We start from the raw sequence: 25,938 nt of genomic DNA, 5'->3' as shown, positions 1-25,938 counted from the left end.
TTTGACCAAATCTCTGGCAATTTCATGTGTATTTGGTATTTCTCATTTGAAAAATGGCAAATTGCTAAGATGGCAAATATATGTAGTATTTCAACTTGCCCAATTCTCTATTCCCACAGGAGACAAACTATTGCCAGAGTTATCTATAAGGCAGTGGGTTGTACCCCCTCACCATTGGAAATAAACATGAATGATTGGTTAAATGTCCTGTTAAAGTCATAGGCAAATTCCAGAAGTAAATGTTTAGAAGTTGTGCATTTCTTAAAACACTTCTGATGATAACTTGCCTTAGGCGATCATTTGTTTTTTCGAGATTCTCAACTTTCTTCATTGCCTGATCTCTTTGTTGTTTACTTGCCTATGAGACAAAAAAGAATAAAAACTAGGAAATCAAACTTTCACCTTATTACTATATATTATAGACTTTATCCACATTGTGGATACTTTTTACTGTATTTCATAATTCCCTTTTTGAACAAAGACCCTATTTCCAGTGATGGCTCACTTAAGGGGGCTTTACACACTACGACATTGCTAATGCGAAGTCGTTGGGGTCACGGAATTGGTGACGCACATCCGGCCGCATTAGCGATGCCGTTGCGTGTGACACCTATGAGCGATTTTGCATCGTCGCAAAAACGTGCAAAATTGCTCATCGGTGACATGGGGGTCCATTCTCAAATATCGTTACTGCAGCAGTAACGAAGTTGTTCCTCGTTTCTGCGGCAGCACACATCGCTCCGTGTGACACCGCAGGAACGAGGAAGCTCTCCTTACCTGCCTCCTGGCTGCTATGCGGAAGGAAGGAGGTGGGCGGGATGTTACGTCCCGCTCATCTCCGCCCCTCCGCTTCTATTGGGCAGCGGTTCAGTGATGCAGCTGTGACGCTGAACGAACCGCCCCTTAGAAAGGAGGCGGTTCGCCGGTCACAGCGACGTCGCCGGGCAGGTAAGTACGTGTGACGGGTCTGGGCGATGTTGTGCGACACGGGCAGCGATTTGCCTGTGTTGCACAACAGATGGGGGCGGGTACCCATGCTAGCGATATCGGTACCGAGATCGCAGCGTGTAAAGCCCGCTTTAGTTTACTGAGTGCAGCAGTTATGATAAAGTCACAGTTTTCTCTGCTGCAGATGTAGCAGAGCTAAGCTCTTGAGCTGTGTATAACCCCACCGACACCACAGCTTTTTGCTTTTTGTGTACATTATAGTGCCAGAGAGCTGTTAATTAGTGATGTGGGGAGGGGAGGGATTAGACTTCTCTGCATGTGCCAAGCTGTCCAGTAATAATAATTTGATAAAATGCAGATTGTTTTAAAACAGCAAAACAAAACCCATTAAGATATGGATATTGGGACAATAAAACTCACACCACTAATCAAAGCTAATTAAGGTTTCACTTTCCAAGCTCAATGTTTGATTATTTAAATGTCCTTTTACTATGCATCGCTCTGCCCTGTTTTGTGTATATATTTGTGTTTCTTCAGATATTTTGTCATACCATGCCTGAGGAAGAGACCTGAGATGTCTCGAAAGCTTGCTTTATAACATCATATTTTATTTTTATTTTAGTTAGCCATTAAAAGGTATCAGAACTACAAAATTTTAATTTTGTTTCTCTCACTGAGAGCAATCAATCAAAACCCATTAAGTGACACATCGCTGTAATTAGGGTGCCTGTAAATTATTCTGTTCTCAGACTAAATAGAAAAAACATGATGGCAGATTCCCTTTAACAGCTAAATGGAACCAAAATAATGGACACATTAGGAGAGATTATCATTCTAAACTCATCAGAATTCTAGTGCTACATGAGTAAAAAAATGTATTCCGTGATCTTCACCATATTTGTTATGTGCTTAGACATGCTCTGTGTAGTCTAAGTTTGTGGTGTGTAAGAACTAGACAATACTAGTAATTTTGCCCAAATAAATTGTCTATTTTCAGGAAGACATTGAGCTAAATTAGCCACAGAACTTTCTCAGTTTGTGGAAAAAACTGACATACATGCCTTGCACCTGATTTTTTTTTAATTTGAGAAAGCCAACATGTCCTCAAATGCTATTAACCTACAGAAATAAGGAGAAAATTAAATTTATTCCTCCTGGTAGACACAGACTTTCAGTCATAGACGTGTTCAAGGAGTGGATACAGTCATTGCTCATAGCACCGTGATCAGACTGCTGTAAGCACATCTTGGCTCTTTGACTGACAGCTCACTTTGCACAGATTGAGATGTTTATTAAAAGTGCCGAGGTGTGCTTAGAGCCGCTGTTCACAGTGCTGTGGGGAATTACTCTAACTGTGCTGGCATGACTATGACAGAAAGACGGTGGCTCCCGGAAGGAATAAAATGTATTTTCTCCCAGCTTTAGCTATTGTAATAAAAGGTATTTATCGTTTTCTGTAGTTCACTCCGCTCAGTGTCCTGTGAAGTGAACTAAACAGAGGAATGCGAGTTCCAGATGTCTGACAAAATGCTGCTATGACCGTGCAGATGTTCTTTACGCAGCCAATTCTATTGCGTGTCCTCTGAAATCTTAGAGGTGCACACTGATTTATGGCAGTTGCTATCTTTAAAATTCTGAGAGTGCTCTAGATAAAGCATATCTTTTTGCTAAATATGTTAACATTTAAATATATTTTTATTTATTTTATAAAATTTGTAATTATAACAATAAGAACCCCTTCAACTACTAGTGGTCGCTACTGACTGATAGGGCTGTCTCCAATCCCTGCTATTCAGCTGGGCGACGAATATTCAGTGGCATGAATATGACAAAACATGTGTAATTGCAATAATTTTGCTTGGAAAAAACTTCCTTTCATGGAACAATTTCAAACAATTTCAAGGGTGACAACAGTTTTGGCCATGGCTAATATATACCGTGTGTGTGTGTGTATATATATGTGTATATATATATGTATATATAAATATATATATATATATATATATATATATATATATATATATATATCCTAGAAGGTGGCCCGATTCTAACGTATCTGGTATTCTAGAATTTAGTGTGTAGTTAATATATGATTTTTGTTATATATAGATGTTGTTGTGTGTAGTTACCAAGTGTTTGTGTAGGGCGCTGTAAATGTTCTGGGTGTTGTCTGGGTATGAGGGTGTGTGAGAGCGGTGTTCTTTGTGTGTTGCGTTGTGTGTGGTGCGTTGTTTGTGGAGCGCTGTGTATCTGCAGCGTTGTGTGTGTGTGTGGTGCTGTGTGTGTTGCGTTGTTTGTGGAGCGCTGTGTCTGCAGTGTTGCGTTGTGTGTGGTGCGTTGTTTGTGGAGCGCTGTGTATCTGCAGCGTTGTGTGTGTGTGTGTGGTGCTGTGTGTGTTGCGTTGTTTGTGGAGCGCTGTGTCTGCAGTGTTGTCTGTGTGTGGTGCTGTGTGTTGCGCGGTTTGTGTGTGTGTGTGTTTTGGGGAGGTATGTTTTGTGCAATGTGTGTGTGTTGCAAGGTATGTGCATATATTTGTGTGTGCCGCGGTGTTTGTGTGTTAGGTGTTGTGTGTGTGCGGCGTTGTCTCTGTGTGTGTCTGTGTAGGGCGGTGTTTGTGGTTCCCAGTGTGTGTGGTGTGTGTTGTGCCTGCCCATGGTGCCCATTGGCTGCTGCCCCAGTGCTGTGCCCTGGTGCCCCCAGTGGCTGCTACCCACCTTCCCCCAGGTGCAGGGGATTGCGGTCTCCTCTTCCTCATTCCCCTCCTGTTTACCTCTATCTCTTCTCCTCCTCCTTCTTTTCTTATCTGCTCCTTGCCCTTTTCTCCTCCAGCTGATTCCTATCATCTGCACTGCAGCACTAATGCTGGGAGTTGTAGTGCAGAAATATTACTCCAGTCCTTGTGCCATTCTCCTCTGTCAGGTTCTTACTTTTGGGAAAAGTCGAGTATGGGTTAATGAAAACCATGGTCACACTGACCGCGAATATCCGCACCCCCCAAAAAAACAGAACCGAAAAAACTTACACACAGACGGGGCCGAGTAGGCTAACGTGTGCCGGGGACGGGGCCGAGCGGGCTAACGTGTGCCGGGGGCGGGGCCAAGTGGGCCAACGTGTGCTGGGGGCGGGGCCAAGCGGGCCGCCGGGGGCGGGGCCGAGCCGGCCAACGTGTGCCGGGGACGGGACTGAGCGGGCCAACGTGTGCCGGGGGAGGGGCCAAGCAGGCCGCCGAGAGCGGGGCCAAGCGGGCCAACATGTGCCGGGGGCGGGGCCGAGCGGGCAAATGTGTGCTGGGGCAGGGCGAAGCGGGCCAACGTGTGCCGGGGGCGGGGCCGAGTGGGCCAACGTGTGCCAGGGGCAGGGCCGAGCGGGCCGCCGGGGGCGGGGCTGAGTGGGCCAATGTGTGCCGGGGACGGGACCGAGCGGACCAACGTGTTGCGGGGCGGGGCCAAGCGGGCCGCCGAGGGTGGGGCCAAGCGGGCCAACGTGTGTCGGGGCGGGGCCGAGTGGGCAAACATTTGCCGGGGGCGGTGCCGAGCGGGCGAGGCGTCAACGTATGCCGGCTCCCTGCACATGTGTTACGGGAGCCGGGGTAAGCTAGTAACCATGATACACATCGGGTAACTAAGGGAAGCACTTCCCATAGTTACCCGATGTGTATCATCGTTACCAGCGTACGCCGCCTCCGTAACGATCCCAGCATCGCAAGGTTATGTCTGGGCTGGGTTGCCGGTGTGGACTCCTGGGAGTGCAGCAGTCACCTGGGAGTCGGAGTTTCGTTTGTATTCGGGGGAAGGGGCGTGGCAGAGCGATCAATCCGTGCGGGGGCGGAGCCTGGGCGAGCGGCCAATCCGTGCGGGGGGGGCGGAGCCGGGGCGAGGCAAGCAGCCAATGCGACGGTTGTCACTGTAATGACATAACTTTGGAACAAGACAGACAGACAGACAGAACAAGGCAATTTTAGTATATTAGTAAAAAAAAACTAGACTGCTGTCAATGTCATCTCCCTGTTTTTGGATATTAGTGACAGCTTTAGGACTGGAGCCTCTTATCTTCATCTGGCCCTCTACATTTAAATGTTATATTATTTCTCTTAATACTGAAACGGACAATCTCAGTTTGTTGCCAGCAGCTTTTCCAGCAGTTCCTAGCTGAGTGTTTACACGGCAGCCACATTGCAGCCACCCCCCTTCAGATTTAGATAGAGGTGTTACCTAGCATGCCTTGCTGATGATACAAATTAATTTGTATACTGGCCTCCTTCGTGTAAGGAGCTGAGAAGGAGTGTTCCAAAAGCCGGACTTTATCATTTTTTTTGTTGCTGTTTTCCCCGGTTTGTCTTACCTTTCCTTGTGTATATTAGTGCAGTGGTGGGGCTACCGTCTCCCATCTGCCAATGCACAAGCCAGGGCAACTACATGGTTTTTCTCATGGTGTTAGGTTCCTGCTCAGCGACTGTTGCAGACTGTATAGGTCCTGGCTTTGAGTGTAGGGAGAGCTGCAGGTAAGGATAAGACGTGTCCCATCTACCCCTCTCACTAGAGCTAGGGCCCACCGTTATTATTCTTTCCCCGCTGTTCCCCCTTTCTTGTATTGTTTGCTGTATTTTTGTCTTGCATCAGACGTCTGTTGGTCTGAACGTGTCTGCCAGTTGTAAGCATGAAAACTGCACTGTGTCAAAATGTATGAGTAAGTTAAAATCTTTCTGATAAACTGAATGAGGCCTAGAATGAAAAATTCCCCACACTATCTACAGTCAAATGTGGTGGAAGTTCAAAGATGTTTTGGGGTTGTTTTGCTGCCTCTAGGTCTGGGTGCATGAACAGTGTGAAAAACATCATGAAATCTGAAGATTATGAAAGGATTTTGGGTCGCAATATAGTTCCCAGTGTGAGAAAGCTGGGTTTGCGCCCTAGGTCATGGGTCTTGCAGCAGGACAATGACCCCAAACATACTTCAAGAAGCATCTAGAAATTAATGGAAACAAAGTGCTAGAAAGTTCTTAAGTGGCCAGTAATGAGTCCGGATCTAAATCCCATTGAACACCTGTGGAGAGATCTAACAATTGCTGTTAGAAGAAGGCTCCCTTCAAATAGAAGAGACTTGCGCAATTTACAAAAGAAGAGTGGTCCAAACTTTCAGTTGAGAGTTGTAAGAAGCTTATTGATGATTGTAGGAAGCAATTGACTGCAGTTAATTATTCCAAAGGGTGTACAACCAAATATTAAAGGGGTAGTTCACCCATTTTTTTTATTCTCTACATGAGTGCAACTTACCGTACTATTTTAGGTGTTTTCTTCATTGGCTTCTATTTGCAGTTCTGGCACTGGGCAGCGCAATCCTGCACGCTCAGTGCCGGTCACATCATCCCCTGGTGCTGTGGCCGCTAGTATTTGTGACGCCCTGGACTAGCCAGGTAATCACAGACATGCCAACACACACACCCCCACCCTAGGCAGTTACAGCAGCCAAACACAAAACCCTTGTTGCCTCCCTCCAGGGTCTGATGTCCACACCAGGTGGGGCGGAGCCAGGTGGTTGGCCCCACCTACCGATGAGTTCACAGGCCTGGAGGTGGGAAAAGTGCAGTTCAGTCTTGGAGGTGAAAGGGAGAGGAGTGAACACTTGGGTGTCTGGGTTGGAGCCCAGACACTGACAGCAAGGTTGGGAGACGGTGGTGGCCGTCTACAGGAGTTTGTGGAACTCCGCAGAGCCGTAAGGACCGGGGTCGGGCGTCGGCCCGCCGGTACCGTACCGGGGAATGGAGTGAAGCTAAGCACACAGGCAGGGCCATCGGACCCCGACCAGGCTTGGAGCCGCCGTGAATAGTCAAATCCGAATGTGACAGGAACCCCAGGGGTTTCTCAACTACTAAAGTCCCGATTGAAGGCAACCGTCCACCCAGAGAGGATATACAGCCACCGCCACAGGCTAGAGATCCAAGGGCCAGCGCCTGCGGGCAAAATGGGCTCCTACGTGCCGGGGAGCGGACTACCGGAGTGTATGGGCTCCTATACGCCGGGGAGCGGACTACCGGTGGGCAACCACGGGAGTCAAGAACATTCTCACAGGTGCAGGGAAAGACAGCCACCATCAGCCGTCCGGGGAGAGCACAACAACAACACTGCAGCCGGCTGCGGGACCCATCCATCCGGCCGTTTTGGTTTACCAGAGACTTTGTCAGTGATTGTCTCAGTGAGTACACCAGTGCCGTCAGGCACCGCGCCGCGCTGTCCCTGCAACCCTGCACCCCAGCCATCCAGCCTCCCCCCTGTCTCCACCATCGGGCCCTGGGATCACCAACCCCTGCCCACGGAGGGGACAACATCTCAGCTGCACCCTACCATCTCTCCCGGGATCCCCGTTACCAGCAGCGGTGGTGCCATTATCACCACGACCCGTGGGTGGCGTCACGAACAATCTCCCAAACCAATCCACCCCCCTTTTCACTCACAGGTGTGGAGCGCTGCTGGAGTCCCCCGGTCCGGTCCACCGCTCGAGCCACCGAGCAGCAGCAGCAGAAGCCCCGGACCCGAGGGTGGCGAGCGCGTCCCCTCCGCCGGCGACATATCCTCTGACGTTACGTCAAGTTACGGGCTCTCAGACTTGACGTTACATCAGGGGATGCTGGTGGCCACTCACACTGATTGATTGGGCTGTAACTACCGTACGTCACAGCCCGGCATTGAGGGGAGGATCCGGAGGGCGTCAGTGTGGAGCGGCGAAAATCGCTTACCATCCAGCAGATTTGTGAGGTACAGGGTGCCAGTGTGGAGTACAGGGGGGGTTTCTTCAGCTGAACCCCCCCTATTACGCAAGTATGTGATCACACTATCCACCCACCCGCTCTGCTTCGGTGTCAGGAGAGCGTGTGGTACCGTGCAGTGTGATCATGTACTCCCACCAGCAAGAGACTGACAAGTTGGTGACATGTAGCACACTATGTGTCAGAGCAGAGCATGTCACCAACTTGCTCTGCTCAGTCACCTGTCGTGCTGCATGTCACCAAGCTACTGCACACTGTGACTTGTGCTGCATGGGACCAACTGTCTCCTCTCTGTCACCTGCACAACAAGTCACAGAGTGGAGCAAGTTGGTGACATGCAGCCCAGCATGCGACAGAGCACCTCTCTTCCCTCTCTATTTTCCTTCTCTTTTTTTCCTCTCTCTCTCTTCCCTCCCTCTCTCCCACTCTCCCTCTCATCCCTCCTCTCTCTTCCTTCTCTCCTCTCTTTTCCGTCCCTCCTCTCTTTTCCCTCTCTCCTCTCTTTTCCCTCTCTGTATTCCCTGTCTCTTTTCCTTCTCTATTTTCCCTCTCTCCTCTTTTCCCTCTCTCTTTTGCCTCTCTCCTCTCTTTTCCCTCTCTCTCTCCTGGCATGGTCAGTACAGAAATATCTCTCTATTGTGGAGGGGTGAGAGGAAGTAATAAACATGGAGTCCCTAATGTGTCTGCGTATTTTTTTCTAATAAAGTATTTTTTCTCTGTGTGATGTCTTTTTTTAACCCTTTATTGGAGATTCTTAATGGCCGGGTCAAACTTGGCCTGACATTAAGAATCTTGGGCTTTATACCAGCTGGGAAAACAAAGCTGGTATTAACCCCTTATTACCCAGTGTGCCAGGTGGAAGAGTTCTATACAGCGCCAGAAGATGGTGCTTCTATGAAAGTGCCATTTTCTGGGGTGGTTGTGGACTGCAATTCACAGTGGGTGGGGGGGCCAGAAAGATTGTGCCAGCCTGCGCTGCGGATTCCAATCCCCAGCTGACTAGTTGTTCATGGCTGGACACAAAAAATGGCGAAGCATACGTCATTTTTTTTTTTTAATTATTTAATGAAATTCATGAAATAATTAAAAAAAAAAGGGCTTCCCTATATTTTTTTGGTTCCCGGCCGGGTACAAATAGGCAGCTGGGGGTTGGGGGCAGCCTGTACCTGCCAGCTGTACCTGGCTAGCATACAGAAATTATGGTGAAGCCCACGTCATTTTTTTTTTCTTTCAGTTTTTAGGCAAAAAAAATGATTAAAAAAAAAATAAGAAAAAAAAAGGTGTCTTCCCTGGATTTTCCATTGACAGTGAAGGTACCACCAAGCAGTGGGTGTGGGGAATATCAGTTATGCTTTTGCTGCTGTGAGGCTCCCCCTTGTGGCCAGGAATGGTTTGGACAGAGACCAGGTGTGCTGGAGCAATGGGCGTTTCCATTGCTAACTCTCTGCCTATTTAAACCTTGGTCTCCTGGTAGTCTGGGCCGGTTATCATTGTCCTGTAGCTCACCAGCCTTTTCATCTTCCTTCTGACCACATCTACCCCAGATAAGTGCTTGATCCTTTCTTATGTTGTTTTTGTTCTTTTGTTCTTATCTGGGTTGTCAATTATTGTGGTTATTTTCAGTTTATTTGCATGCAAGAATCTTCCCTCTCTGTGGCTTAGCTGGGAAGCTCCCTGCAGCTATGCATGGAATTTTGCTCCTATAAGTCCATGTGTTTGTTGCTTCTTGAATTTGTAATTGTTTCTGTTTTCTGTTCATTGGTTTGACAAGAGAGCCTGATATAGGACGGAGTGCAGATTGTGCGATCTGAGGACCTTTTTGTACTATCAGGTAGTAGGGTTTTTATAGGGTTTTTCTCTGGCCACCATCAGCCCCTTTTCTATCCTTTCCTATTCAGTCAGTGGGGCCTCACCTTTGCTAATCCTATCATCCATCTGTCTATTCTAGTTTCCTATATCACCGTAGTCTTTGAATGTGCGGGCCTTGCTATACCTTTTGCGGTCTATTTCTGAGCAAGAGAGTTATTCATCTTTCCTTCCTTTAGGATAGCTAGTTCTCCGGCTGGGTGGTGCCTTTGTTTTTGCAACATGTTGTTTGTTTGCATGGTATTCCCGAAAATATTGTTTCTGACAGAGGAGTGCAGTTCGTATCCAGATTTTGGAGAATTTTTTGTTCCAAATTGGGTGTTCAGCTGTCTTTCTCCTCGGCGTTTCATCGCAGACCAACGGTCAGACTGAAAGGGCTAACCAGACCTTGGAGACCTATTTACGGTGTTTTGTTTCTGCGGATCAGGATAATTGGGTTTCATTTTTGCCTTTGGCTGAATTTGCCCTTAACAATAGAGCTAGCTCTACCACATTAGTGTCTCCCTTTTTCTGCAACTTTGGGTATCACCCCATGTTCTTCTTGGGGCAGCTTGAGGCGTCTCACTGTCCGGGGGTGGATTCAATGGTAAACAGAATGCAGCAGATTTGGTGGCAGGTAGTGGATAAATTGTTTCAATCCCAAGAAACTGCCCAAAAATTTGCCAACTTGCGTCGCACTGTTGGTCCCCGGTTTAAAGTGGGGGACATGGTGTGGTTGTCCTCTAGAAATATTCCTATGAGAGTTCTGTCTCCTAAATTTAAACCCAGATTTATTGGACCTTATAAGATTTCGGAGATTATCAACCCCGTATCGTTCCGTTTGGCTCTGCCTGCGTCATTTAAGATTCACAATGTCTTCCATAAGTCCTTGTTGAAGAGACATGTGGAGCCAACAGTTCCTGTAGCAGCACCTCCTGACCCTATTTTGGTACAAGGGGATCTGGGTATGAGGTTGAAAAAATTCTGGATTCCCGTCGCTGTAGACAGAAGCTTCAGTACCTTGTCAAATAGAAGGGTTATGAGCAGGAGGATAACTCTTGGGTTGTGGCTTCTGACATTCATGCGGACAGGTTGGTTCATGCCTTCCATCATGCTCATCGTGAGCGACCCGGTGGCATTGGTGAGGGTTCGGTGACCCCTTCTCAAGGGGGGGGGTACTGTTGTGAATGTCAGTTATGCTTTTGCTACTGTGAGGCTCCCTCTTCTGGCCAGGAATTGTTTGGACAGAGACTAGATGTGCTGGAGCAATGGGCGTTTCCATTGCTAACTCTCTGCCTATTTAAACCTTGGCCTCCTGGCAGTCTGAGCCGGTTATCATTGTCCTGTAGCTCACCAGACTTTTCATCTTCCTTCTGACCACATCTACCCCAGATAAGTGCTTGATTCTTTCTTATAATGTTTTTGTTTTTTTGTTCTTATCTGGGTTGTCAATTATTGTGGTTATTGTCAGTTTATTTGCATGCAGGAGTCTTCCCTCTCTGTGGCTTAGCTGGGAAGCTTCCTGCAGCTATGTTTGGAGTTTTGCTCCTATAAGTCCATGTGTTTGTTGCTTCTTGAATTTGTAATTGTTTCTGTTTTCTGTTCATTGGTTTGACAAGAGCGCCTGATATAGGACGGAGTGCAGATCATGCGATCTGAGGACCTTTTTGTACTATCAGGTATTTGGGTTTTTGTAGGGTTTTTCTCTGGCCACCATCAGCCCCTTTTCTATCCTTTCCTATTTAGTCAGTGGGGCCTCACCTTTTCTAATCCAATCATCCATCTGTGTATTGTATTTTCCTATATCATCGTAGTCTTTGAATGTGGGGGGCTTGCTATACCTTTTGCGGTCTATATTTGAGGCGGAGAGTTATTCATCTTTCCTTCCTTCAGGATAGCTAGTTCTCCGGCTGGGTTCACGGTGCATAGGATGTTAGTTCACCCCTCAGCTACTTCTATTGTTGATGGTTAGTAAGGGGATGCCGGCCAGATTAGTTGCCAATGCTCTTGTCACCTTTTTGCCAATGATCTATTGTGTTCTTCCATGGTTCCGGATCATAACAGTGGGGGTTAGCAGCCAGTAGCTGCTTGGGTTATTACCCTTAGCAACAGAAAATGCAGCAGGAGCCCACACTTTTTTTTTTAGCCCTAACCCTAGGGTTAGGGTTATATGTTTGGGTTTTTTTTAATGAATTAAAAAAAAAAATTGACAAGGGCTTTACCCATCGAGCACAAGAGCACTTTACTGCACACTCATACCTACTCCTGACCACACAGCCAACAGAACAAGTAATCAGATGGCTCCAGTGTCGGCTGATTACTTGTTCTGTGTTCCCCTGCATCCATCGCAGCGTGTGCGGACTGTGAGGCCAGCTGAGTTCAGTCAGGCACTGGAGTCAGCTGATCTGAACTCAGCTGAACTCCAGCCCGCACAGGCAAGAAAACGCTGATGTGAAAGTAGCCTGAAAAATGCATGCCACACAGATGATATGGACGACACACAGACACTAGGCAAGAGGGAAAAAAGCAATCTCATGACCCAATCTTTTTTTTTCCCCAATAATTTATTTTTTTCACATGTTGCGCCGGCTAACGGTGGATTTACACGCTACGATATCGCTAAAGCCTTCTCGTTGGGGGTCACGGAATTTGTGACGCACATCCAGTCGCTTTAGCGATGTCGTTGTGTGTGACACCTATGAGCGATTTTGAATCGTCGCAAAAATGTTCAAAATCGCTCATCGGTGATATCACTCCCTATTCCCAATTATCGTTGCTTCTGCAGTAACGATGTTGCTTGTCGTTCCTGCGGCAGCACATATCGCTATGTGTGACGCCACTGGAACGACAAACATCTCCTTACCTGCGTCCACCACCAGAAAAGGAGGAAGGAAAAAGGTGGGCGGCATGTCCCAGCCGCTCATCTCCTCCCCTCCTTTTCTATTGGGCGGCGATTCAGTGACGCTGTTGTGACGTCGCTGTGATGGTGAACGAACCGCCCCCTTAGAAAGGAGGTGGTTCGCCGGTCACAGCGACGTCGCAGAGCAGGTATGTGCGTGTAACGCTGCTGTAGCGATAATGTTCGCTATGGCAGCGATCACCACATATCGGCCGTGCGATGGGGCGGGTGCAATCGCGCTCGACATCGCTAGCAAATGCTAGCGATGTCGCAGCGTGTAAAGCACCCCTAAGGCTGCTTTCATACAGTTTTTTGCCATCAGGCACAATCCGGCGAAAAACGGATAAAGCCGGATCCGTTTTTTCCCTCATTGAATTGTATTAGCGCCGGATTGTGCCTGATGCCCTTGCGTTGCTTCCGGCGAAATTTATGTGTCCAGCTGCCGGAAAGGACGCAGCATGCAACGTTTTTTGTTTTGGCAGTGTCAAAAAAAAAAGGACCGAGCTGGATCCGGCACCGTCCGGCGTCATGTACAATGAAAGCCTATGGGCACCGGATCTGTCGTAATGCGGCATACAAAGCATTACAGCGACTGATTCGTTTTTTTTCTACTGAGCATGCTCAGTAGCACAACGGATCTGTCCAAAAACTGAAGGAAGTGATGGAAAAAAAACTGATGCAACTGCTCCGTTTTTTCGCCTGATCCTTTGCATCAGTTTTTACACCGGATTGTGCCTGATGCCAAAAAACTGATGTGTGAAAGCACCCTAATCATAATTTCTGTACACACACACACACACACACACACACACACACACACAATAAACTATGAGAACAAGCAAGAGATAGACGCTTTCGTTCATCGCTGACACGTCGCTCATTTTCTAAAAATCGAACGTCCTGTTGTTCATCGTACCCGGGGCAGCACACGTCGCTCCGTGTGACACCCCAGGAACGATGAACTGCAGCTTACCTGCGGCCGCCGGCAATGCTGAAGGAAGGAGGTGGGCGGGATGTTTACGTCCCGCTCATCTCCGCCCCTCCGCTTCTATTGGCCGGCCGCTGTGTGACGTCGCTGTGATGCCGAACATCCCTCCCCGTTCAGGAAATGGTTGTTCGCCGCCCACAGCGAGGTCGTTCGGGAGGTAAGTACGTGATGGGGGGTTACAGCATTGTGCGACATGGGCAATTTCTTCCGCACAAACGATGGGGGTGGGTGCGATCGCAAATGCGATCGCACGATACTTTGTAACGTGTAAAGCAGCCTTAAGGGTAATGATAAAACTTTCATTAAAAATGTTTAGTTTTACTCAAATTAGTTAATGGTAAAATGAATACACCCCACAGGAATAGATATTATATCTAGTACTAGCTGTAGTACCCGGGCATTGCCCGGAATAGTAACTATCTCTCTTCAAGTTTCTGTCTGTCTCTGTGGGTCTGTCTCTGTCTGTATCAGTTTCTTTGTCTGTCTCTGTAACAGTCTCTGTCTGTCTCTCTCTAACTCTGTGTCTCTCTCTTTCTCTGTGTTTGTCTGTGCCTGTCTGTCTCTCTTTCCCCGTCTGTCTCTTTGCCCGTCTGTCTCTTTCCAGGGCTGTCTCTTTGCCCGTCTGTGTCTTTCCAGGGCTGTCTCTTTTCCCGTCTGTGTCTTTCCAGGGCTGTCTCTTTGCCCGGCTGTCTGTTTCCAAGGCTGTCTCTTTCCAAGGCTGTCTATTTGCCCGGCTGTCTCTTTCCAAGGCTGTCTCTTTGCCCGGCTGTCTCTTTGCGCGTCTGTCTTTTTCTGTCTCTCACTCACACATAAGCTTTTTATACTAACAGTTTATTTTGTTCCTATAGCAACCACTGACAGTTGCTATTAATAGCCCGTATCGCCCAGCTCCATTCAGATTAATGGAGGCAGGATTTTTGAGAGTAACTGTAAAGCGCGGGGTTAATTTTTCCCGTCAAAACATAGTCTGACGTTCCCTGGGTCACATGGGGCGTCTGTGCAAAATTTCATGATTGTAAATGTGACGGTGCAGATTCCTTGAGCGACATACACACACACACACACACACACACACACACATATACACACATACATACACTGAGCTTTATATATTAGATTTTGTATGATGTGCATGATTTGTAGGGACAGCACCAAGTCTTTTAGGCTTGGAATGAACAAGTTGGTGACATATTGCAACATCTATCTTTATCCATTGTTCAAGAAAGGTATGGATGTTGGATGGAGTGTGATGCTCAACTTCTTACTTCAGAATTCCTCATAGGTGTTTCGATTGGTTTCAGATTAGGAGACGTACTTTGGTCCTGAATCAATTTAAAAATTGCAAGTCTACCAAGGGCACATAGTAATAGTAGCATATTCTCATTCAACATAGGAAAGTACATCTGTGAATTCAAAATACCAACAAAGAAATATAGCTCCACAATACCAGGAACACTCAAACAGCACCACATGATACTGCCACCACCATATTTCACTGTAGGCACCATGCATTTTTCTTAATTAATTTTTCTAAATATATTGTGCCTACAGTGAAACATAGCAGCAGTGTCGTTATGTGGGTATCGTGGAGATACATTTCATTGATGGGATTATGAATTCTCAGACATACTGCTTTAAGCCAGAGTGTGGTGCTCAGGTCACCAGAGGGAACCCGTGCATGACCTCTGTTAAACTGAGTGACGTCACTTCTGCCCCTGGTCAGTGTTTCCCGGAGCCTGAAGAGATTGGATAGGTCTTCGGTCTCTCCAAGCTCGGATGTAGCAGAGCCAGGACCGTTGTGGGACGTCGTATGGATTACGGCGGAAATTCATGTTTTTTTTGGGGGTTAATAAAGGGGGAAAAAAGTGGTGTATTTTATTTCAAATAAAATATTTTTCTAGGTGTTTGTATTTATTTCTGTTAAATTATAGGATTAGTGAAGGGGGGGGTCTCATAGACCTCTAACCATCACTAATTCTGGGCTTAGTGAGAGCGGTGTGCTGTCATTAACCCCTATTACATTGATTGCCACTGAACCAGGGTAATCGGGACGACCCGGGGTGGCTGCAGGCTGCTATTGTTAGCCTGGGGGAGTCCCAATAACCATGGGCCTCCCCAAGCTGAGAATACCAGCCCCCAGCTGTCTGCTTTATATTGGCTAGGTATCAAAATGAAGGGGACAGCACATCGTTTTTTAAAATAATTTATATATTTAAATAAAAAAAAAAGAAGCTGCATGTTGTTCCTCTTATTTTTAAACACAGCCAAGATAGGCTCACAGCTGGGGGTGGCAGACTGTAGCCATGGCTTTATCTGTGCTGGTATCGGTATACGGGGGGGACCCTACGCCATTTTGTTTTTTACACTGCAGTATAAGACCGCAAACAGCGCGTGTGATTGCAGTCAATCACATGTACTGTTAGAGAGGGTTGAGGCGTGGTCTACAGGCAGCCATTAAGAGCCGCCAGTGGTCGGGGAAAGCAGTGAATATGTATGAGCACTGATGAGTGGACCCGGAAGTAGTGTTACCGCCTCGGGGAGGCTTGGTAAGTATATTGCTTTAACTGTTTCGGTTTGTTTTTTTATTATCCTGTGACCAAACCCAAAATGCAACACGGACTTCCCAGAGACGTATGTGTCCGGGTCTAGGACCCGAACACCTGCTGTTCAGTACGGACGCCGAATTTTACAGTTTGGGTTTGCTCATCACTATCGATAACACATATGTTTTGAATGCCTGAAAAAGAACAGGTTGAAAGGGATTCAGTGGCCAAATATGTCTCCTGATCTGACACCACCCAAAACAACTATGGAGAAATCTGAAGAAACACGTTAAGCATCACTCTCAATCCAGCATCCAGGCCCTAAAAGAAGAATGGAAAAAGATAGATGTTGAAATGTCTTGCCAACTTGTTCATTCCATGCCTAGAAGACTTGGTAATGTCCTTAAAGTAAATTATGCAGGTCATACAAAATACTACACATAGTTTTTCATGTGGATTGTATTCATTTTTGCATAAAATAACTTGAAACCTGATGTTCAAACAAACGAAAATATGGTGGACAAAAACATCAATGGAGAATTATCTTGATCAGAAAATCGTATTAAGAAAATGAAGGGTACAGATATACCCTACATTTGATCTGGAGGATGAAAATTTGACTAGGAGATGGATAGATGCGGCAAATACATGCTCACTTGAATTCATCAGGATTATTCTTGAAAAAAAATACCATTACATTAAAGAAGATTGAGTAGGATATTAAAACCTTACTGGAGAATATAAAAACGGAGTTGGATGAAGATTCCTTTAAGGAATTTTTCACAAGTATGAGTAAAGATTAGGAGAAATGGGAGAAAAGTATTAGTACAGACAAAGCCAACAAATACCAGAGAGATCTCTCTGATTTTGAAAAAAATAATATTTTTCACTGGCAAAATCGCAAGACTAAAGAAGACGCCAAAAGAGGATCTTTGACATAGATGTCATCCATATCCGATAGTGAAACGGCCTCTGGTGCAGCCGACAATTTAAAAAAACGAAAGATGCAGGGTAAACAACCCATGAACAAAAAGTAATACAATATTTTCGAAAAAGATAGAGGCATGAGTCTTCGAGAGCGACCCAAGGTAATTAATCTCTCTTCACATTTGCTTTCTCAAACACAAGTCACACTACTGGAAAAGGGGTTCTCATTCTCTCCTTCTATGTCACCAGAGCTCTTCACAGCAGTAAAGGATCTTCACCTTTTTGGGAGAAAACTCCTTTTTAAAAGATTTTTTTCGAAATCGGAGGAACAGATTCCATTTGATACCAAAGAGGAACTTGAAGCTGTGGAAATTTTACAGCAACTTGCTGAGGAAAATCTGGAATCTCCTGTAAGTAAATTTCCAATCTCATTAATAAAGAAATTTCCATCTTTGAATACAGTCCCCGCCATTGACGTTTTTGTCAAAGTTGTAACAGGGGAATTGGAAAATCTATCCAAAAATAGAGGTATATCTAACCTTAGCCCAAAAGAAAAAAATTGCCCTCCATGATCCCCAAACCTGGCATGATATACAATTCAAGCCGGCAGACAAGGGGGGCAATGTAGTTATTTGGCCAAATGAACTTTATCTCAAACAAGCGCACAAACAATTGAATGATAAAAATGTTATGCCAAATTGAGATATAATCCTCTAGTGGAATTTAAGAGTGAGTTGCTTGATATACTTATGCAGGCTTATGAGTAAGGAACAATCCCTAAAAGGATGGTTGAATTCATTACGGAGCTACAACCTAGGCTACCCACCCTTTACCTGATACCAAAACTTCACAAAAATATATCTGACCCTCCTGGCAGAACAATTGTATCAGGGAAGGGTGGATTATGCGAGAGTGTTAGTTCCGTAGTTGATTATTTTCTTAAACAATTGGTAAAGGAGTTGCCTTCTTTTGTTGGAGACACCACATTGGTCTTGTGCAAATTGGATAATCTCCAATTGGATGATAACATTATATTGGTAATGGCCGATGTGGAGTCTCTATATACCTCAATTAGGCTTGCTGATGGTTTAAAAGCAACTGAACTTTTTCTCAATCACAGCAATGTGGATAAACCAATGGCTAGACTCATCCTGATCCTGCTGGAATTCATTTTGACACACAATGTCTTTACCTTTGATCAAAATATTTATAAACAAATTCAAGGAACCGCTATGGGGGCATTAAGCGCCCCGTCCTATGATAATTTGTTTATGGGGGCGTGGGAAAGAACAATCTTCTTTGACAGTGATATCCCAGGCATTAAAAATGTGCATAATGGGATTCGATATATAGATGATATCCTTTTTATTTGGGATGGACCAATTACCAAATTACATACTCTGATGGATAGTCTTAACCAGAATAATCAAAATATTAAACTTATGTATAAGTTTGGTTCAACAATTGAATTTTTAGACATTTTGATTGATATTATGCCAACTGGGAGACTATCAACAACAGTTTATAGGAAAGAAATGGCAACCAACTCACTGTTACATGCAGATTCTGCTCACCCGCAGAATACTATCAAGGGTATACAGATAGGGCAATTCTTAAAAGTAAAGAGAATATGTTCTGATAAACCTCAATTTTTTCACAAATTACAGGACAGGAATTGTCTTGTTGAGTGTTGGATAGAGGACACAGTAAAAGATGGATCAAGAGAGGATATAGGTGAGCAACGAGAACGCCCAGGAACCAACTACTATATAACACTAATATGAAGAACAAGGATGAGGATAACAATCAGGTATGCTTCATAACCAACTTTCATGATCAGTGGCAATCAATGACCAGAATCTTTACAAAACATTGGAATATCCTTCGATCTGATCCCTTGCTGAAGAAAATATTGCCTGAAAGACCGTCTATTGTGGCCAAGAGATCCCAATCTTGGTGACAGTCTGACACACAGTCACTTTCAAAATCCTAAAAACAATGCAAATAAACCCCTAACATCTGGTTTCTTTCCATGCGGCCTTTGTAAGGCATGTGCTAACACACTTAAGACTAAAACATTCCCTAATTTTGATGGTACATGAATTTTCGAAATTCGAAAACATATCACCTGTTCAACTAAAGGAACCATCTATCATGCTTCATGTCCCTGCAACAAGGTATACATAGGACTAACTACAAAAGAACTTAAAGTTAGGATACGAGAACATTGTCGTGATATCAAGAAGGCGAAAACATGTGATGACGAGTCCCAACTTAAAACATTAGCCCGACATTTAAAAAAAAAAACAAACAAAAAAAACATAATTGCAATCCATACTTGCTAAAATTCAGGGGAATTGATACAGTGGATCTAAGATTCAGAGGGGGTGATCTGTCAAAAGCATTGGCATGAGTAGAAAGTCAGTGGATTTTCAGATTGGGTACATTAAGTCCACAGGGATTGAATGAAACTATGGGTTTTGGAGCTTTCTTGTAAGATAGATGAGATGACATATTTTTTATGAGTGGGTAGGGTTTCTTCTTTATATAGTTCTATTAAATTTATGAGTTTAACCTTCTATTCTTTTATTTTAGAAATTATTATTATCCCTTCAGAAATTGATGTTTGGACGAAGAAATCATATATCGTTCGGAAGTGTTCATGACCAATTTTATTGTTTTAGGCCATTTATTTTTTGTTCTTTTTTTCCTGTGATATTTAATTTGCTGCATGGATTTCTTTTGACATTGTCGCCCCCATGAATTGGTGTGGGTTTCATTGTCTTGAGGAATTCATGCAGTATACATATGTATATGTCTATATATATATATATATATATATATATATATATATATATATATATATATATATATATATATATATATATATATATATATATATAATGTCTTCATCTATTCTATTTATTGTTATATATATGATGTTCACTTATTAATTATTAATATTTATATGTATCACATGTGTATACTAAATGATGTATATTCCCTCATTGAGACATATTTTTACAATGTATTTATTATTCACTATTTATGTGCACTCAACCACTTATTTATTTACATTATATATGCATATTACACTATTATATATTTATATATATATTTTTTTTCACTTTATTCACATCTGTCACGTATATAATCACACAGGCTATTATACATAACTTCCTTAACAAATGCAATACTATTGGTCAGTTTACATGTATAGCTATCTTTCCATTCATTTATATTATAATATCCATGGGGTATAGTGTTCATATGAGAAATCCACCATCTCTTTATTCATTTGCATTTGTGTATTGCCTTCTCTGAATAACGCGCATATACGTGATCGCGACGCTGCGATATCCAACCAGTGGTATTCTGTGATGCTATACCGGGCTTCCATTGTCTCTGACTAATGGAACGCAACGTGCGGTCCACCTCCACTGCACGGAAATCACTTATGAGCAGCTCCGTGACTTGTACTATGCGCGAGCATATACCGGTGTTGGCAATCCATGCATTAGTTAAACACACTATAAAAGTATTGCAGCCCCTCACCCTGACACACCTCCCGAAGAAGCAGTGGCGAAACATGTTGGGGTGACGGAACGTGGACTGCAGTAACCTTGAGCAGGTATATGCCTTTCTTTGAATCTCCCATGTTTTATGATCATATATGACTGGGGTATTTACCTAAAACAGGGCTGAGCTTGAATATCGGCATACCTTGCCATTTAAAATGGGGTGTTTGATTTCCAGTGATCCTAACACGGCACTTAGCACTTTTTCTTGTAACGTGCTATAGCGATCTGACAATACACGTTGCTGATACCTATAAGCACTACTCACTTTATAATATATACCTGGTCATTCAGAGAGCTATCAGCATTGTACACTTTATAATCTGAATTATTGTTATAAGCATTAAGTACCTTGCAAGTTTTGTTTATTTATTTGAACTTAGTATATTTCTGGATTTTACGGATCACTGTTACTCTAAACCATCATGTTTTATATTTTGTCTACGTTCCTGGTTGTTATAATGTGGTATTACCTGATATGAATTTTTACATTTTTTAATATAAATATTGTTGAATAAAAATTAATATTTTTTAAATGCACTGATTTATTTCTGTAGCTTTATTGGTTTGATATACTTTATTCAAACCCGGTGTTTAATAAAATAACTTGTGTAAAACTGAAGATTTTGTAAGGAGAGTTATATTATTAACTTTACTTTAATATGTGTTAAAAAAAAATGTTCTGTGATGCTTAGTCTTGACAAAATTTTGGAAACTCTTCTTATGTCTAGTGAGATATTGATTTGATTAAAATCTTACTTTACAAGGGGTTGTACTCATTTATACTGAGTACTAATATATATGTATATATATATATATATATATATATATATATATATATATATATAAAAAAAAAAATATACACACACACATACATACACATACATAGGGCAAAGGTCACCAAGAGGATATTTGGCACTCATGTTAAACTATTGTTTTCATAGTAATTTCTATCAGAATTGTGCAATATTGTTGAGTTATTCTATCCGAAACCAAGAGGAAACTAGAACAACCAATTCTAAAGCGGGCTTTACACACTGCGATATCAGTCCCGATATCGCTAGTGTGGGTACCCGCCCCCATCTGTTGCGCGACACGGGCAAATCGCTGCCCGTGCCGCACAACATCGCCCAGACCCGTCACACATACTTGCCCGGCGACGTCGCTGTGACCGGCGAACCGCCTCCTTTCTAAGGGGGCGGTCCGTGCGGCGTCACAGCGACGTCACTGAGCGGCCGCCCAATAGCAGCGGAGGGGCGGAGCTGAGCGGGACGTAACATCCCGCCCACCTCCTTCCTTCCGCATAGCGGCCGGGAGGCAGGTAAGGAGAGCTTCCTCGTTCCTGCGGTGTCACACGAAGCGATGTGTGCTGCCGCAGGAACGAGGAACAACCTAGTTACTGCTGCAGTAACGATTTTTGAGAATGGACCCCCATGTCACCGATGAGCGATTTTGCACGTTTTTGCAACGATGCAAAATCGCTCATCGGTGTCACACGCAACAGCATCGCTAATGCGGCCGGATGTACGTCACCAATTCCGTGACCCCAACGAGTTCGCATTAGCGATGTCGTAGCGTGTAAAGCCCCCTTTAGTCAATAAAATCTACCAGAATGTGTCCCAAATATTTTTATAAAAGAAAATGAATATATACATGATTCTGTAAAAGTAGAAGTGAAGAGACCACTGTAAAAACAGAATAGAAGTCATGACTGACTATGTATCTATGTTCACTAAACAGCGTTACCTTTTAACTGTTGAATTGCTACCAGTCTTGAAAAGAAATAACAGTGTCGAGTGAAAACAAGTTACCACTTACCCAACTAGGACAAATGAGAACTTGCTGATTGGTGGGTGCCCCACCGCTGGAGCCACACCAGTGGGGAGATTGAGGAATTTTTATGCTCTGTCAGGGAACTTTTATCACCATTATAAAAGAGAGTGGCACGTTGGACGTCCAACAATCACTCCATTCAATAGTTAAATAGCTGCTAGAACAATCGAGAGAACGAGCACTTGGGAGTAGAGTTGAGCGCGGTTCGTGGTTCGTGGTTCTCCAGTTCGCGGTTCGAGTGATTTTGGGGGCTGTTCTAGATCGAACTAGTACTCGAGCTTTTTGCTAAAAGCTCGATAGTTCTAGTTACGTTCGAGAACGGTTCTAGCAGCAAAAAGCCAAGCTAATTCCTAGCTGGGTTTTCGCTGTAATAGTGTAAGTCACTGTGTGACTCACACTGTTATGAAATTTCAGCGTATAGTGTGCGGGGACTGCGCATTCAGATCACTGCTGCTGATATAATGGCGATCGCCATTTTTTATTTCCCTTGTCTTCCTTTCCTAAGCGCACGTGTAGTGGGGCGGGCCAGCATGTCAGCCAATCCCAGACACACACACAGCTAAGTGGACTTTTTGCCAGAGAAGCAAGGGCATGTGGCTGACCATGTCACATGTCCCTGAATTATAAAAACGGGTATCTGCCCGTCTGGACGCCATTATCTGCCTTCTGCGTCTGGGTGTCAGTCACCGCTGGCACAGCTCCCGTCTCTGATACTGCTGTGTACACTATACAGAATAGGGATAGAAGTTTTTCTCAGCCCTTGTAAGGGCTAATTACAGCAGGCTCAGAGCCATAGGTGACAGTCAGGTCCGTGGAAAGAGTTTTTAACAGCTACAGATAAGAGCGTCTGTGTAGCTAAGGTCAGGGAGTTCCTTGCTGCATTTCACCATTAGGAGGGATAGAAAGGGAGGCTTCCTTTCCTCTACACTGACCCACAACCCGGCCACTGTACACTCCTGCCCTTTGCACACTCAAGCTCATAGTTACTAAGCCATTATACTAGCAAACACTGAGGAAACTTAGTGGCATCCTAAAAGTGGCTGTTGGACTTCATTAGTGTCCCACTGGTGCCAAGATATTTGCAGCCCCTTTGCATTGCACACTCAAGCTCATTGTTACTAAGCCATTATACTAGCAAACACTGAGGAAACTTAGTGGCATCCTAAAAGTGGCTGTTGGACTTCATTAGTGTCCCACTGGTGCCAAGATATTTGCAGCACCTCTGCATTGCACACTCAAGCTCATTGCTACTAAGCCATTATACTAGCAAACACTGAGGAAACTTAGAGAAACCAAGGAAAAAATTGTGAAAACATACCCTGCTGTAACTAAATAAAAGCATAGTGCATATAAACATAGGGTACTTAGTAAACACTGTTTTTGATCAAAAAAAGCATAAAGCTATCCCACCAAACGTCAAGTTGTACCCAGTTAGGATAGTACCTACACTCTCTAATATTAAAACCTTACCATGGGTCTAAAATAGGCCTCAATGTGGCTAAGGGATGAGAGTGACCGGGTCCCAACAGGACACACACAGTCAGGGTGATTCACAGAATGAAATGTCCAGCTCACTGAGAAGGGGGCCACTCCCTGTTTGTACTGAATACAAAAAAACTACATAAAAACAAAAAAGTGAGCCGGAGTATGAGATGGTATACATGGAACTTGTGAGACCATGTTCACACTGGCCATGAGACGAAGAGAAACCAAGGAAAAAATTGTGAAAACATACCCTGCTGTAACTAAATAAAAGCATAGTGCATATAAACATAGGGTACTTAGTAAACACTGTTTTTGATCAAAAAAAGCATAAAGCTTTCCCACCAAATGTTTTGTTTTTTTGTTTTTTGTTTTTACTGAGGAAACTTAGTGGCATCTTAAAAGTGGTTGTTGGACTTCATTAGTGCCCCACTGGTGCAAAGATATTTGCAGCACCTCTGCATTGCACACTCAAGCTCATTGTTACTAAGCCATTATACTAGCAAACACTGAGGAAACTTAGTGGCATCCAAAAAGTGGCTGTTGTACTCCATTAGTGTCCCACTGGTGCCAAGATATTTGAAGCACCTCTGCATTGCACACTCAAGCTCATTGTTACTAAGCCTTTATACTAGCAAACACTAAGGAAACTTAGTGGCATCCTAAAAGTGGCTGTTGGACTTCATTAGTGTCCCACTGGTGCAAAGCTATTTCTAGCACCTCTGCATTGCACCCTCCTGCTCAGTTTTTAATAAGCTATAATAATAGCAAAAAATGCTGCAAGTTAGTGGCATACAAAAAGTGGCTGTTGTACTCCATTTGTGCCCCAATGGTGCCAAGCTATTTCTAGCACCTCCACATTACACCCTCCTGCTCTGTTTTTAAAAGCTATAATAATAGCAAAAAATGCTGCAACTTAGTGGCATACAAAAAGTGGCTGTTGAACTCCATTTGTGCCCCAATGGTGGCAAGCTATTTCTAGCACCTCTGCATTACACCCTCCTGCTCTGTTTTTAATAAGCTATAATAATAGCAAAAAATGCTGCAACTTAGAGGCATCCAAAAAGTGTCTGTTGTACTCCATTATTGTGCCACATGTGCCAAGCAATCTCAAGCACCTCTGCATTCTACCCTCATGCACATTTTGCGACGCTAATTTTATAGCAAACTCAGGGAATTCCTTGCTGCATTTGATCATTAGGAGGGATAGAAAGTGCGGCTTCCTTTACTGTCCTGGTACCAACAGAACACGGCCACTGTACCCACCTGTCCACTTTTGCCACGCTATTTAATTTGCCCAAAGAGCTGACTCTTTTTCTGCCATCCTAAAATTATCTGGAATACTAAGTTAGTGTTCCTTTGCTGCCAAGCAAGGTACAACACATGTGCATTCTACACTCCTTTCCATTTCTGGAACGCAATTATTAACTGCAGGTAGTCCAGCCAATCTGTGACGAAGGTGCAGGCATGGATATAATGTAGCCTGCATCCAATGGTGGTTCTCTCGATGTCTGACAGCTCAACAATACCATCTGTTTCCACTTCCAAAACAAGTGATGACCTGCCAATCACACTCCCTGTTGCGGGTGTAGGGGTGGAAGTTCAGTGTGAAAAACCATGTGTGACTGCTGTCCCCACAGTCACAGAGGATGAAGAGCACGCAGATGCACTTGATGGGGCAGGCGGTGGTTGCACAGGCACGCTAGGCCGCATTGTAGAACAGTGAAATTCACATTGCGACTTATGCTTCATTTTAAGTCGTGTACAGGGTGGGCTCCCCAGTATGCAGCAAAACCAGGCAACAGGAAAAGGATTCTAGGCAGTTGGGTTGATAAATGATTGTTTAACTTTACCAAAACAAACAATAAGAACCATGCATACAATTGAAATAATTGAACAATCTATTCTGTTGCCTACCACCTGCTAATCCCTCTGCGTAGCAGTAATTGTGTGTTTGTGTGTGTGTGTGTGTGCGAACACGACTTACCAGTGGCGCATCACAAGAGCTTCCAAGTTATCTACCTAAACATAGACAAAACACATTACCCTCCCTGAATACCCTTGTTAGCTGAAGCATCACAGATAAGGCAGATGATAACAGTGTGAATGCAAACCACACAGCTCTGCATCAC

At 44.3% G+C, this 25,938-nt stretch overlaps 1 protein-coding gene across 3 annotated transcripts in view; it reads right to left on the bottom strand.

Moving 5' to 3' along the window:
• Positions 1 to 25,938, bottom strand: part of SYCP1 (synaptonemal complex protein 1) — an 811,750-nt gene that overhangs the window by 300,608 nt on the left and 485,204 nt on the right. For all 3 annotated transcript variants that reach the window (XM_075335624.1, XM_075335625.1, XM_075335626.1), the window contains one exon: positions 288 to 358. In XM_075335624.1, the coding sequence (XP_075191739.1) occupies positions 288 to 358 (71 nt within the window). The remainder of the gene's footprint in view (positions 1 to 287; positions 359 to 25,938) is intronic.

This window comes from Anomaloglossus baeobatrachus, chromosome 2, assembly GCF_048569485.1.
Source record: "Anomaloglossus baeobatrachus isolate aAnoBae1 chromosome 2, aAnoBae1.hap1, whole genome shotgun sequence".
In the NCBI taxonomy this organism is placed as follows: Eukaryota; Metazoa; Chordata; class Amphibia; order Anura; family Aromobatidae; genus Anomaloglossus; species Anomaloglossus baeobatrachus.
The sequence above is the reverse complement of the archived record's forward strand: the minus strand, read 5'-3'. Positions and strand labels throughout refer to the sequence as shown.